General features: G+C 38.0%; 1 protein-coding gene across 1 annotated transcript; it reads right to left on the reverse strand.

Annotated features, from left to right (window-relative positions):
• Positions 1–1,507: 1,507 nt before the first annotated feature.
• LOC111930009 (uncharacterized) lies at positions 1,508–12,999 on the reverse strand. Its single transcript, XM_086895155.1, has 4 exons — positions 12,281–12,999; positions 6,340–6,425; positions 4,227–4,438; positions 1,508–2,795 (listed from the first exon to the last, which is right to left on the reverse strand). The coding sequence occupies exons 1-4, from the start codon at positions 12,997–12,999 to the stop codon at positions 2,754–2,756; spliced, it is 1,059 nt and encodes a 352-aa protein (XP_086751281.1). The 3' UTR covers positions 1,508–2,753.
• Positions 13,000–15,160: the final 2,161 nt, after the last annotated feature.

The following is a 15,160-nucleotide window of genomic DNA, read 5'->3' on the forward strand; positions in this document are numbered from 1 at the left end:
GGTCTTTCTATATACACAACTACAATTCATTAAACATGTGTGGTAGCATTAAATGGATGGAGTAATTCTGCACCATTTTAATGTCTGTCTGCAGAGTCCTGTTAAAGCACACAAAAAGGCTGGCTTTAAACACCTTCTTCTTTGAGATAAATTATAACTTGGTTGTAAAGCCATACTATTTTTGCCTCTCATGTAAAGCAAAGGCAGAAACAGCGGTGTGTGTGTGTGTGCGTGTGTGAGGAGCATCCTGCCGTGGTGAGGCGGGAGCGGCTGGTGTAGCTGTGCTGCCTTTGATAACCACCAGGCTTAGAAGCCAAAATATGTTCTATTGGGTACTCAAAGGATAAAAATACTGGTTAATTTTCAACAGTGCTCCTTCATTTGACTTTACAATTTATAGCAGTGAACATTAATGCAAGAATAGCTTGGTTGAGGAGGAGTTTAAAATTAGAGCACCTCTTCTCATTAGCCCCAGCAGCCTGACCCAGGGTGAACTGAGAAGTAATTTGCTGCCAGATCCTCATTTTGCTTCTGTTATCACTCCTTGTAAATGAAGCGCAGCAATTTATTGTAGCACCTCAAGGAGTCAAGAACATAATGTGTAAAACACATACAAAAAAAATCTTTCTTCACATTCATTAACACCCAGCACATAGAGGCTGTTCACTTTTCACTCTAATGAAGGAGGGGGATCTTAAATATAAAGCTTTCCAGGCTGTGAAGAAGGCCTCTTCAGGTCATTAGACAGAAGCTGAGTTGGACAGAAGAAAGGTCATTGACAAAAAAAGGAGAATGGCAATATGATGAAAAATAGAAAATGGATAAAAGAAGAGACTTTAGAAAGCTCAGAGAATGGAAAGTACATTTTTGGCACCAGTGATCAACCTTTCTTGTCTCTATGTTCATTTTCTGTTGTCAGTGAAGAAAATAGTATCTGGCTTTTTATTTAACTGAGAATTGCTCTTGTGTTTGGTCAATTCTCATTTCATCATCCTTGATCTGACCTTGCAGAAAGCATTAATAGGTCTATTTTTAAGGGACCTTTGTCTGCTGGCTATAAATTCAGCCCTTCATTTTGCTCTTTTTTATTAAAAACGTGCAGTTTACCAGATTTTAATGTATTCTGATTATGTAACTGACACTTTCCCCTTAGGGAGATTATTTGTCTCAGTAGTCCTGATTAACACTTTGAGTTTATAGCTGTATATTAACACCACATTCAGGAATATTAGGAAACTCCTATATGCAAATTAATTTATATTGGTAATAGAAACAGAGGAGCTTAAAGAGGATCTGGGAGCACTCCTTGAACATGTGCTGAATGCAGAACATGTGTACTTAGGGGTGGAAGGTACCTAAGCCAAGAGGCATAGAAACTCACGGAAAATACCCTTTTGTTATTTACCAGTGTCAAGTGACAGAAAGGTTGAATTCTGCAGTTCTGTAGATGTCACCAATGAGTGATTTTTTTTTTTTCACAAATGCATTTAACTTGCAGTGATTTAACTAGCTTTTGACATGTATATTTATTTGGGAATAAAGATAAAACAAAGTAGGAGGTTTTTTTGTGTGTTACCACTTTTGTCGTTATGGACAAGTAAATATTCTTTCTCTGGTAATATATTTTCTTATGTTTGCCCACATCCCGTTGCTGGATCTTTGCTTGTACACGGTAATCTTATAAATTGGAGTGTATATATTTTACAGTAAATGATTTCCCATTTAGTTAACAGCATGAGACCATTATCTTGTGACAAAACTCTGTTCTAGTGAAGACTCTTCATTAAATAAGTAATCACCCTTTACATACAATGGAATTAGTATATAAATATACCATGTTAAAAAGCCAACATTTGACAACAACATGTCCTACATCAAATTATGCCTTATTCTTCTAATCCTTCTGGAAACTGGTCTGCAGTTATAACCAAAAACCTCTGATAGAAATCAGCAGTCAACATATTCAGCATATCAAAAAGAAATTAGAGATTATTTTGGAATTCCATGAGGGTTTGGTTTTACTTTCCTCTACAAAACACCCTTATGAATTATATATGTAAATAATGCTCCAGACCACTTTTCTTTGCTGCTAACAGGAACAGCAGGTTGCCCAAAACTTCATCACTGTAATCCCAGTTCTGTCAGCTCTGTTGTTCAGCTGCTCTCTTGGTATTAAGTTATGGTATTCTTTTTAACCCAAACACCTTGGCAGGTAGAAGTTAAGGAATGGTTAGATGAATGGTCAGAAAGGAAGATCATCTGCACTGTCAGCACAGAAAACCATATTGGAAAAAGGCAGACTTCTACCCCCAGTCCATTCATTAGCAGTTAAAACAATTTGTCTACTTGTTTAAGTCATTGGTTTCACCTTGCTGCTCATTATCAAGCAGAATATAACTAAAGGGAGCAGAGCTGGGGTCTTCCAAAAGCCTTGCATGTTGAGTAGATTTAAATAGCCAGATGTAGTTCATACTGCTTCTCCTGAGCCCATGTTCATTTCCACACAATTGTTCATTGACAGGGACAGCCTGACATCAGCCTGGCAAAGGCTTTCAGCAAAGTTATGCTCATGCACAAGTATTTTGGTGTGTCAAACAAAGTACTCCTGAGCTACCATTTGTTTTCTTCTTTGACAATATTTACCATGCATTTTCCAGACAGTCCTGGAATTGTTACTGGAATTACGGTTTTCTATGGAAAGTCTTCTACATCCCTCTGGTTGTTTGGGACTCAGCTGAGCCCTTTTGTTGAATTCAAAGTGCATCCTGGAGCACTGGAGGACAGAGCTCAGCTGGCTGGAGGAAAGAAAGCGGACATTATTGTGTTGTACCTTAATGTCCAGGATAGCCAGCTGTAATTGGGAAACTGCTGCTGTTCAAACTGCTCTTTATATAGCTCTGGATCTTTAAGTCACATTCTCTAGGAAGAAAATGGTAACACAACAGCAGCAATACTGATACCTGTTCAGGGGTGCAATAGTACATTTACAAGACATACAACACATACATTTACAATGGCATTGTATTACAGACAAACCCAGGGATTTGTAGAGCAAATATGAAGCTGGGGTATTTGGTGAAATACACACCTATTCAGTCCCTCATGCTGGCTAGCTAACATTTGGCCAGAAAAAACCTGGGTCTTCCCTCCACGACTGGAGGTCCTGTTTACTCCACGGTACCTCTGGGATAGAGTCACATTACACCCTCTTGCCAGGAGCCAGGAGGCATCACAAATGGATCTTTCACTCTGAAGGAAAGGGCTCCTGCCTGATGTTGTGAACACCATGGCAAGTCTAAGTTATTGAAAGACTTTCTAAACTGAAAAAAACCTCTTTTTCCTCTCCCTCCTAAAAGGTAAAAAAGTGAATTGTCATTAAATCATTTGAGTTTTCAAAAATACTCCATGAACAATATAGTCTGTGACAACTTTAGAAGAATGTAATATTTATTCATAACTCAGGCAAGAGTGCAGCATTCTTTTATCTGATATCCAAACATTTTATTTCCTTCAACAACATCCTACTTTTCTAAAGGATAAGACATCTCATGTGAGTTGTACCTAAGATAAACACCTCATTTCTATAGGTACAAGTGTATTATTGAAGCTCAGACAATAATTAACAATGTTGAATCAGGAACAGCAATATCTCACAAAATATTCACTTATTAATAGTACTTTAAAACCAAGGAAACAAGATGTTTGAGAAAGGAGGGACTGACTAATTTCAAGGTCCTGAACAATTTGTTCAACAGGTATCCAAATGAAAAAAATTTTCATTTTTTGGAAAATATTTTGAAAATGTCTCTAAATTTCACTTCTGGAATTCCTTGATGATGTTCTGGTCTTTCCTTTCCTGTCCACTTACTTGAAGTTGATGAAGAAAAAGGGGGAAAAAGGGGAAATATAAAAAGACAACATTTCCAAAGCGCAATGTTTATTTTTTTTCTTACAAGAGGTTTGGTCTTTTTAAGGTTCAAAATACTTGTTAATGAAAACTGGCATTGAAGTTCTAGAGACAGATTTTTCTCTTATTATCAGTGTAAAAACAATTATTTTGACAGTTGTGTATTCTAGCCATGTGTATTGTATGTACATCAAAGACATATGTATACACTTGCTTTCATTTTCTTGAACAATCCTTTCTAAACCTTGCCTCCATTCAAACCTCCTCTTTCTCCACTCTTTTTTTCATTCAGTTCTGTTCTTCTATATTTTTAACTCACCTTGAGGTTTAAAATAGTGAAGGCTGTCTTCTGTTTATTACCGGAGGGTAGAATACAAAGAGCTTTTATGTTGATTGTCACTCGGCGTGGTGGGGAAGGAAGAACGAACTGGGAGAGGTGAGCAAACCAAGGCGCAGAACGGGGAAATGGTCCTGCTCTTGCCCTCTGTAATTCGCAGACTATTCTAGACACTAAAATTGTGACAGCTTGATCTTGTGATAAAGATGTTAACAAGAAGAGAAAATGACATTAATTTAATCTATTCTTGCAGGTCATGCTGAAATGAGACTGTGATGATACAAAATTATAATAATAAATATGGAAGTAATTTCACAATTCTTTACAGATACTATTCACAATCCTTTCACATGCAAATGTCCTGTCCCGTCCTTCACAACAGTGATTTTTGGTGCCATCCAAGGCTCTAATTCAACATCTTCTAATAGTTGATTCCATAATTACTTTATATGGCAAGAACAATGTAAAATAGTATTCCAGATTAAGATCTCAAGATGGCTTTACTTTTATGTTATTATTTCCCCTGGGCCTTCCCCTCAGGACATTTCTGATTTAGACATTTTTCACGTTTTCAGAAGCAAATTAGGCCATCAGTATTCTCAGCTTACAGTACATTAATAGCCAAACAGCGTGCAAAACAAAAAGTGTTGTAAAATAAAATATCTAAAGATATTTTTGAATGAAGTCATGATTTAATTTGCTGCTATTTTCAGGAGCTAGACTAACCTGACACATTAATTCCCAAATCCTGTAAAGTTTGTGGGCAAATAATTATTTAAATGTAAAACAGGTTTTGTATTTAAAAATTCACCATCTTTAGAAGTTCCTCATTCAGTTGATGAAATATCAAAAATACAAATAAATACTCTTCCAAGGAGCAATTAAAACAGAAAAAATTCTGATCTAAAATTTTAATTCTACTCTAATTCTAAAAATGAGGCTGCATCATCACAGTGTCTCCCTTTTTTCCAGATTCTCTAGCTTCTCTTAGAATGGTTTTTACTAAGCAGTATGTGTGATTTACACTGGGAATGGCATAACCTTTACTGAACAAAAGGTGCTGAGAAGCACCTGCCAGGCAGGAGTGTTACTTTGCTGGGCAATAAGCCCTCATAGGGTAGCTTCAGCAGCAGCATCCCCAGCACATTTTGTTGAGTTTGCACCTTCTGTATAATCTGCTAGGTACAGAGGGTGGAGCTCAGCCTCTGCATTCTGCTTAATAGCCTCAATTACAGGTGGAAAAGCATACAGTATGTAAATCAGTACACACTAGATGCGATATAATTGCAAGGTCAGTGTGGACAATGTTTTGCTGAAGTGCTGCTATAAGTGAATAATTTCAATGATGAAAGTGTATTTTTTCATATTTGAGAGCTAATGTACTGAACTGGTCTTTCAGAAACATTGCTTCAATTGCACTGTAATGTTAGACTGCAGAAAAATAGTAACAGCCAGATATCCCCCAACTTCAGCATGAAGCACCTATCTTAGCAGGTAATGTGGCACGTGGCTACCCATAATTGTAGTAGGATTTGAAATACAGAGCATTTAGGATGGGGAGTCATAGGAGAGGACACTGGAGAGATCTGATAGTTGTAAGCAAAGATACAAGGGAGTAGTGTCTGTTCACTCAGGACACTGGAAGCACAGCAGAAGAGCACTGAAGCACAGGCTGCTGGTGGGCACTGGCTTGTATCTGTCCTTCAAGAGCAAAGTCTCAGGATGCTATATCCATTTTGGAAAGATAATTGTGCTTTCCTTCTCTAACTATGCTTTGTTAATTTAAACAATTTAATTGGTTTCAACTAATAATATAGGTAATATGCAATCCATTCAATTTAGCTTTCAGCTATTATCAGGATTTATTTCAGCTTACAACTTCCACTGACTTATCAATTAAGATCTCACCTGATGTATTAAAACAGATATTATCAAGATATTGAATTTAAAATGCTTTTAAACAATTTTTACAGGAGAGTTGCAGAAAGATCCCCCACTCTCCTTTGAAGCATCAATTATTCCCATAAAACAATTAAGCATCAATTTATTCCTCCATGTAGGTGTAAAGTAGATGATTCAGTGAACAGTTGCTTACAGACACAAATGCAGAAGCGCTGATGATTTCTCTTGTGAGAGGAATACATACGAAGAACCATAGCAGTCAAGATAGAAAATGAAAATCTGGAAGAATCATAACAAAGGGATAAACAAAGAACATCAACTGTATATAATTAAGCTTGTGATCATGTGTAATATTTGAAAGCAACACATCTTACTATCTGCCCCATCTTCTTTATCATTGTGATTTGTGATGTGAAGACTCTATTTAAATTAATTTACTCTATTTTCACAGTTCTGATTAATAAAGATTTGTTGAATGAAGCCAATTACTACCCAATAATTTTTGCTGAACAGCAAAGTTACTTTTCCTTAATTTTTCTGTTCCACATACATTATTTCCTGTTTCACATAGATAATTTCTGCTTTATTATGAAATTCAAGAAAGTAAGTATCTGGTTAAAAAGGATGTTTATTGGCAAGGGCCTAATTTAGAACACGTAAGTACCATTATACATTATTACTCTCACAGTGCAAAAGACTTGAGTTAGCCTTTCAAGTAACACCATTTGTAACTAGATGGAAAAGGTCAGAAAAAACACAACTCATTTTTCTATTCAAATGAGTGGTATCAGGGACCACTCCTGGAGAGAAGCAGCAAATGTGACTCAGATGGTTACATTTCTTCCTCTTACTCCTCCCCATTTTCTTTTTGTTTTAGTGTAATGACTTTAGCTTATGTTTAACTGGCTAGGAGGACAGCAGAGAACCAAGCACTGTAGGAAGCTCTATCAGACATGTTACGTACACTGTGATGAAATAAGTGAATTAAATATCTTAAAAGTAAAAAAATTAGGTTCAGTTATAAAAAGTCTGTGGAAAGTTTCTGCTTTTACAGGAAAAGGTGAGGAGGGATTGTTTATTTTTTAGTTTTATTCCTCTTTTTAAAGTAAAGCTCATTGGTTTTCATATAAGACCAACATTTTTTAATTTTGAAGAACCCTTTAATCAAAAGAGAAAAATGTGCATAATGAATCGCCATCATTTTCGGATTAGCTTCCTTTCTGTTTCAACTGTTTGGTCAAGAATAAGTATATTATGCACTGTGATTACAAACACAAGCAGTGACACTGAAAAAAGAAAAAGCTAATTGAGCAAGATAGATTTTACACTATGGCCCAAACACAGAAACCCCTGGAAAACATCTTGCTGCCATCAATATTCCCCTCTGCATGACAGCAAGACTCTTCCCAGCTCAGGGAAGGAAGTGCTCATTCATAAACCCATGCATTGTATTTTGTGCTATTGATATATAAGTGGCAATCATTTATGCAAAATAAAATTGATTTTCATGATCTTTTATACGTAATGGGAATCACTGGAAGACAAAGGGACACAGCTAGAGTCACCACAAGTCCTATGGTGACCATTGAGTAAGAAATATTTTGAAATAGCCACTTGCAGGCTATTACTGCATTTCAAAGAGGAAACATCTAAGAGCTCATTTTAGGAGTCAATTTGGAAGAACAAATGTCAAAAGATGTCTATTCCCTTGCTGATACCAGCCTTCTCCAGACAGGAGGAATGAGCTTCTAAAATGACAGTATTATAACAACAGCAAAACACATTTTCCATATAAACAAAATAAATGTAATCAAACAGTGGAATTAGCACACTAAGAGGATTTCCATGAGCAGAAGGATTCTATGTACAATATAATCAAATTGACAACATTGTTTCATCTAGTTCTACTTCTATTAATTTCCTGGAAATTTCCCAAAGAGGAATATCCAAGTACCAGGAGAAAGACATACCTCTTTTATAAAAAAAAACTTTCCTTGTGAACATTTAATTTACTGGTATCACTGAGTGACAGTGAGGAATAGCTGCTAGTGAAGAAAAGTTGATTCTGTTGTCCTTGTCCATCAGCTTTTATCTTCTTCAAGTTCAGTGATCCTGTTTGGGGCCAGGGAATCTATTCATGTTCAATTAGGCCCAGCCCAGACTCGGGAAAAGAACCAATTCTTGCAGGCAGGGCAGGCAGCCAGTTGTGGTGGGGAGGGCAGAAACAGATATTGGAAAATGAGACAAAAAACATCTGTTTGCACAGGGTGGGCAGGCGCGTGCACTGCCTGCAGGATGACAGCTACCCGCATCTGCATGGTAATTGTAAATGGAACCTGCAGTTCAGCAAGTTGATTAAGTTAACTTTTTGCTGGAAATATTGTTCTTGGTCATTAATCGTGATCTTACTTCTTGTCTGGATTTTTTTTTTTCTTTTCTGTGAGAACTTAATCAAGCTTAAAGAATAGCCATTCCAACTATGCAGCTGCTTTTTCTTTATCTTGCTATATATTCACAGACTGGTCTTTACAATGCCCACTACAAAGGGGATAGTAGGAGACAATACATTTAACCTGACGTTCTGATAAAAGATGCCACTGGAAAAAAAAAATAAATCTTTGAAATGGAAGCTGATGAGGCAAAAATGGACAGTCTAAATAACATTGCTCCAAATGGTAGAGGTGGACAAACGATGCTAGAGTACATTATTCCACTCCACTGGATGAAGTGACTTTCAAGGACTGATTAGCTCCATGTCTGAGAGGGTTAGCCCCCTGCCTGTTATAACAAGTGCCTATGAAAGGGAGAGCTGATCCGACAACTGGCTATGCCAACCGTGAAGTTATTTCAATACTTTCTCTTCTAACATATTGATTAATCCCATCATCATTTTGAAGCCCTGTTTTATTATTATTATAATAAATAATAAATATAAATAAGAATAAAAAAATAAACAAAAAATTTATTATTATTTAATATTTAAATAATTTTCTAATAAAGAGAAGTTAGGAGGTGTAAAACTTTGACTTCTTCTCAATGAGGCTGTTAGCCCCTCTGCAGATTTTACCATTTCTGGCTCTCTGCAAGCTGTGTGTGCTGAAGATGATGCTTTTTCATGACTGAAAAGCTTTATTTTTACAATGGAGCTTAAATATCCTAGTGACAAAGACACATCATGAATCTTCTGCACTGAAGATGTACCAATTTTACTGTAAACACCAATGTTAAATGCCTCCATTATTTCTATCCCTTCTCCTCATTTTTGCCCTTGCTACGACTATTAAGCCTAATGAGATACAAACAAACGACTGCTGCCTTTGGGATCACATGACAAATACACCACAATACACAAGGGAAAGTGCCAAAATAACATCTTACATTTTCAGTATCACCTAATTGTTTGGATCATTTAAGAGATTGTAAACAGCCAGTAAGGAAGAAAAAGATTAGCTAGTGGAAGTTCTCACTTATGCCCTTGGAAATGCAAAGATTTGGAAAACACAGAGCCTAACATTCAGTAGAATTGCAATAATACTAAATATATCACAAGCATTTCAGTTTTGTAGAGCAGTTCCTATAATGACATGTTAAAAAGCATCCTGAAAATGCAGAGTTATCAGGCTACACAAGGGGTGGGGAGCAGCTCAAACCTTCTGTTTCTTCTGAGACTTTCCTATCTGTGGGAAGGTTTAGGGAATCAGGTCTATAGATTCCCTGATCTGGGGATGTAAGAATGGAAAGAAATAAGGGCTCTTCAGCCCAGTGCTTGGGATGTCCTCTGGCTAAAGATGGGCTTCCTCATTTTATCCCTCGGTTAAGCAGTACTTGCTGCTGAAGTTTTTTTTGCAGTAACACTTGTAAATAAGAAAGCTGCAACTCCTTTGCTTTTCACAGTGAATCAGGGCCTGCATCATACAGCAGGTGACAGAGCTGGATTTGTATTGGGAATATAAGAGTTTCAACATTTGTAAGAGAGATTGAAATGCACACATTTTTGACCAACATAGTGTATAGTTTTGTGAAAATTGTTTCATCTATTTAGAACATTTCAATTTTTTTCTTTCCAATTTTTTATGATAGAGGTATCACTAATGCAAAGTAAAACTCTTTATTTATTTGTATAAAACAAGTGAATAACACTGAATACCGAAATAGTAGAACACACTTAAAAATGTTTCTGATAAATTAAAATTACTCTTCAAATGTGGCTTTTTTTTTCCTTCCCCCACAGAACTCTGTGTGTAGGGTATTTTTAAGGTATTTGATTAGTTAAGCGAGATATTATTTACCTGGGACTAATAAAATTTTTATGGTATGATTGTAGAGACATTCCATTAAAGGCTATTTTGCATTTTTAAGATCTTATATTCTGAACTAGGCTATTTTGGGGCATTAACATACCTAATAAAATATATATTTTATTTTTTAAAAAATTTATTTCAAGCGTGTTACATTTATCCTATCTTGCACTTCTTAAACTAGAGGAAAGAAGCACTATCACAGTAATAGCCATGACTAGGAAAGAAGAAAAAAAGAGCTGAAAGTTCTAATCAAAACTGTAATCAGAAAGATGACAAATGGTGAAGACTATTAAATTTTCTTTGCTCCCTTGATGAATTTAATAAAGAACTAATCAAAGATCATTAGAGGGCTTTTGTGCTTGGTGTGCATTGTAACTGGATTGCAATTGGAATTTATGTTTTAGTGGTTATCTATGGTTGAATTGGACTTTTAAACACAAAAAGAGCTATTTTTAGCATTTTTCTTTGAAAATATTTATTTTAAAATGTCAAATCATTGTATGTTGCTTCTATGCCTTACATGGTAAAACACAGCCTATTTCATTGTGGTTAGAAATTTTAAAATTGATATCAGTATCAGTGTTTAGTTTGAATTTTCTAATGATCTTCCTTTTAATTTTGCAAGAAAATCAGGAAAGAGACATTTACTTCCCAGGCAGTTATGTGAGTAATCCGATTGTTAGGACTATTGACAACCTTCAGAATTACATAACAGTATGGAAATTCACCTTTTGCAAATCTTCATGTTTAAGGGAGTGAAAGTGTGCTTCTTTGATCTTATTTTCATATTCCCTGTTTGGCACTGGAATAATACTACTTAATAGATGCAGCAACAGAAGATGTAGTCTAAGCTGTCTATTTTTTTTCCTTCTGAGTTTTAAAATCTGATGTTTCAGGTTGAATGATGAAAGAGAGATCGTACTTTCCTTTGGGTGAAATATAATCATGAGGATGGTTGAATAATACTGGAAGCATGTGTACACTTGGCATACTTAATTTGCAGATGGTGACAGTAATGACATGAAAAAAAAAATCAAGCTCTTTTTAAAGTAACTCTTTGGAGGGTGCAGTTAGCTGGCCATTTATAGCCAACTGTTTGGTTATGACAGGGTAGAGAAGCTGACTTCATGACTTTCATTTCTACTCACCCTTTGTCACCTGGGCAGTTCCTGCCTCATTAACTGGAAAGGGCTTAACACAGTAGCCTTACAGTACCTCAACATCTGATCTATTTGTCTGTCACAGAACAGTTTTGCTCTTACTATTGAAGTGGTATTTAGGGAGATTTCTTGTAGTAATGTGAAAATATTACATTAATGAAATAATTAAGAACTGTGAAGCAGGTGCTGTAGAATAGTGGTGGGATCTAAACAGGCCTAATACAACCCTTCAATATTTTTGTGGGAATAACATAGATATTGTGATGGACACATGAAAATATAGTATGGTACTTTGGCAAGGAATACCAGAAGGCTAAAATGAAAGAGAGAATCATGTTCACTCATGGAATCTACCTCACACCTAGGCACTATCACCACTTTATAAATCCTTGTTCTTATTACTAAACGGAATGCTACAGCTTCAGTTTTCGGGTCGTGTTTGGAGTTTTTTTGGTTGACTGGTTGGTTGGTTGCGTTTTGAGTTAGGACTGTAAAATACCTCTATGTGAAACGGAGTGAGGAGCCAATTCAGTTTTGATTCAGCCATTTTAGTTTGCCTCAGCCCTGGCTGTCAGAGACACGAGGGAGGAGGGCGTGTACACCTGCCACTGCAGGGACAGCCAGGAGCGGGGAAGCCTCGCCTCTGGGGAGACTTTTCCGGCCTACGCCTCACCTGAGGCTCTCGGTAGGAGACACCGTGGAGTGGCTTCTCCAGACTGCTCGTGAAAAGGTCTCCACCCATGGGCGGCAAACTAAGTTTGGACCGCACCAATGGTCTCCTGTCCCCAGGCTGACTTTGGGAGGGGCGGGGTGGGTATAAAAATTAACTGCAACACTGCTCAGCGCCGCTGCTCTTTGGCTGCCTGGCTTCCTCCTTCGCCCTGGCCCCAGTCTGCCTTCTATCTCTGCCCTCGCTGGTTCCTGCTTGTCCTGCCTCCCTGTGGCACCGACGGCCGCCCTGCCACTTGGCCCCCGAGTTCTTGGCCGGGCTGCCCGTATTCGGATCAGCCGATCGGAGCGACCCTCGCCGCGAGTATGTCCAGGGTGCTGGGCCTCCCCTCCGAGCGCCCACTCACCGCGGGTCCGGCGGGAGCCGCGCCCGTCCGAGACAGCGCCGGCCCGTTCGGCCCTGCCCGCGCACGGGCCGCAGCGCGCGCACCCCGGGCCTGCGCGCCCACAGCACTCCCTGGCCCGCGGGGCAAACGGCCTCCGTTCCCCCAGTCCTCCCTGTCTATTCTCTTCCCCTGTCCTTTTCCATTTTCCTTCCTCCTTTCCTGTCTCCTTGAGCCCTCTTTCGTCCGGGCAACTCCTTTTTCTTCTCGTTTTCGTTGCCAATAAACGGTTCTTAGATACAACGTTCGCCTCTTTTGGTTTAATTTCGTTCCCTACCATCCATCCATTGTTAGAATAACTTACCGCTGTTCTCCACACTGGAACGCGACAAACAGTAATTTAAAATAAAAAACAAAAACCCAAGACATCCGTTTGCTATGCAAAAAAACCCCCAAAACAACAAAACAAACAAACAAACAAACCAAATAAAAAGGAAAAAAACCAAGAAGAAAATAAGGCTACTTTAAGTCTTACGCTTACATTGAAAGGAATAGGAGAATAGGAGACTCTCATAGCAATGAAGTGCATGAGAATGTTAACGTATAGATTTTGACATGATTGTAATAATTTTGGAGTCATATTCAGTGAGAAATATAAATATAGAAACAGATCAGCTGTTCAGGTGCTCAGAAAGAAACCACGTTATCCTCCAACTTCTAATACAAATGAATCTATAGCCTATTGTTTGAATGTGCAGTGTTGCACATTAACACATAGGCTTTTCAATAGAAAAAATGTTCAAGGAAAATTAGATATCAGTCTCCAAAATACGTGCATGATAGTTTCAGGAATAACTCTGTCTAGGACTAGTAAGATGTGAAATCAGCATCAGACATAAAGTTAGCTTTGGCTTGCTTCCATATTTTTGAGAAATTGAAAGTGAGACAAAGCTTGGCCTCTGTCAATTAGCATGGGATGTAAATTACTACCTGTGTAATGAACAGGTCAATAATTTCAAAGCTAATGTAACTCAACCACATCATCAAATCTACAGACATTGGAAAATGTCAGATAATGGTGAAATCCTAGCAGAAACACCTTCAGCCTTCAATCTGCATAAACTGTAATTGTCTGTCAAACAATAAATCATTTCAGTCTTTCTAACAGTGAAAGAGCAGATTTACAAGAATTACAGACTTACCTTTTTTGTATGTGAAAGACTGCTCAAGGGCAGGGCAGCCTCCGGCCCTTCAGGCAGAGATGCAAAAACGCTTGTGCCCATTCTGGCTCCTCTGTCTCCCACTGGGAGTAATGCACACCACTGCATTACTGGGAGTAATGCAGGGCACAGACCACAGAGTGCCCTGTACCGAAAGCACGGCTTGAAATCCTTGGAATGGGCTGAGGTGGTGCTGCAGAGGGGTCCATGAGCAAGCGAGGGTGGCTGCAGGGTGGTTAGCTGGGGCACAGGAGGGACACAGGGAGTGTGTAACACTCAGTACAGACACAGTGTTCATGTCCCTTCATTAACAGGAGAGGAGGGGGAAGATCCCAAACCAAGTACCTCGCCCACCTTCATTATCTACAGACGTTTTATTTTTTTGTTTCCTGTGGTGTTGAACATATTTGTGAACTGCTTTACAACGTTTTGCCATTCTACCCTTAAGGTTGTGGGACAAGCTAAAACGGAGATTTTGCATTCCAAATCTAGTAATCCACTGATAGGGATCTATGCAGACAGATTGCTTGAGAGTGGAGAAATTATTTAAAATTATTTAAGCCCCTGCATATCCATTTGATTTCCCAGGTCCAACCACAGAAAATGAGATACTGATGAACAGAAAGATAAAGGATAGAAGAAGCATTTTTTTGGGAACCTGCTTGAAAGCTTAAATATATGATAATCTTAAACAGTGAAACCCAGGAGATCTACAAAATTGAGAAATTTCTAAGGTTTACCTGCCAAAGTTTGGAGAAAATTAACCTGGAGAAAGGTATCAGGAGCTTCTAAGAAGCTGGGATAAGCAAAAGGATCACAAACTTCAGTGAATTTTTTCAAAGTATAGTTTGTTCAGGTTTTTGAAATTTGTTATGGTTTTGCCATTCCGTGTTTAAATGATAAATTATTAGATTTCTCGATCATAGTTGGTGATAAATCCAGCTTTGGGTGATGCACTGCAAGAAGGCTTTTTATTTCTCTGTATTGGCAACTTCCAAATAAATTGGGGAACTCTCATAGTGCCTGACATTTTGATGTATTTCCAAGACATTCACTAAGTTATGGAGGTAACAGCACATCATGAGCGGGTTTAAAATCAGGTAAGGGATGAATTTTATGTGTAACAAATGTCAGCCATCAACCATAATAACCAGGAAAGATCCTGCAAATCATTACATGAATGGGAAAGGTGCCTGATGTCAGGGGCCTCAGAGGACAGGGCAATGGTGAATGAAAATCATTAGTTCTTCTATGCAGCAATACTTTATTAGAAGAGGTAAA

The sequence above is a fragment of the Cyanistes caeruleus genome, chromosome 6 (assembly GCF_971803275.1).
Source record: "Cyanistes caeruleus chromosome 6, bCyaCae1.hap1.1, whole genome shotgun sequence".
Classification (NCBI taxonomy): domain Eukaryota; kingdom Metazoa; phylum Chordata; class Aves; order Passeriformes; family Paridae; genus Cyanistes; species Cyanistes caeruleus.

Excerpts from the sequence above, each read along its gene's own strand:
- LOC111930009 (XM_086895155.1), bottom strand. The coding sequence starts at position 12,999 with ATGGTAGGGAACGAAATTAAACCAAAAGAGGCGAACGTTGTATCTAAG. Across the intron at positions 4,439-6,339 it reads GCGCTTCTGCATTTGTGTCT|ATCAAGCTGTCACAATTTTA; the intron begins GTAAGCAACTGT and ends CTTTATCACAAG. Across the intron at positions 2,796-4,226 it reads TCACTATTTTAAACCTCAAG|CCAGCTGAGCTCTGTCCTCC; the intron begins GTGAGTTAAAAA and ends TCTTTCCTCCAG.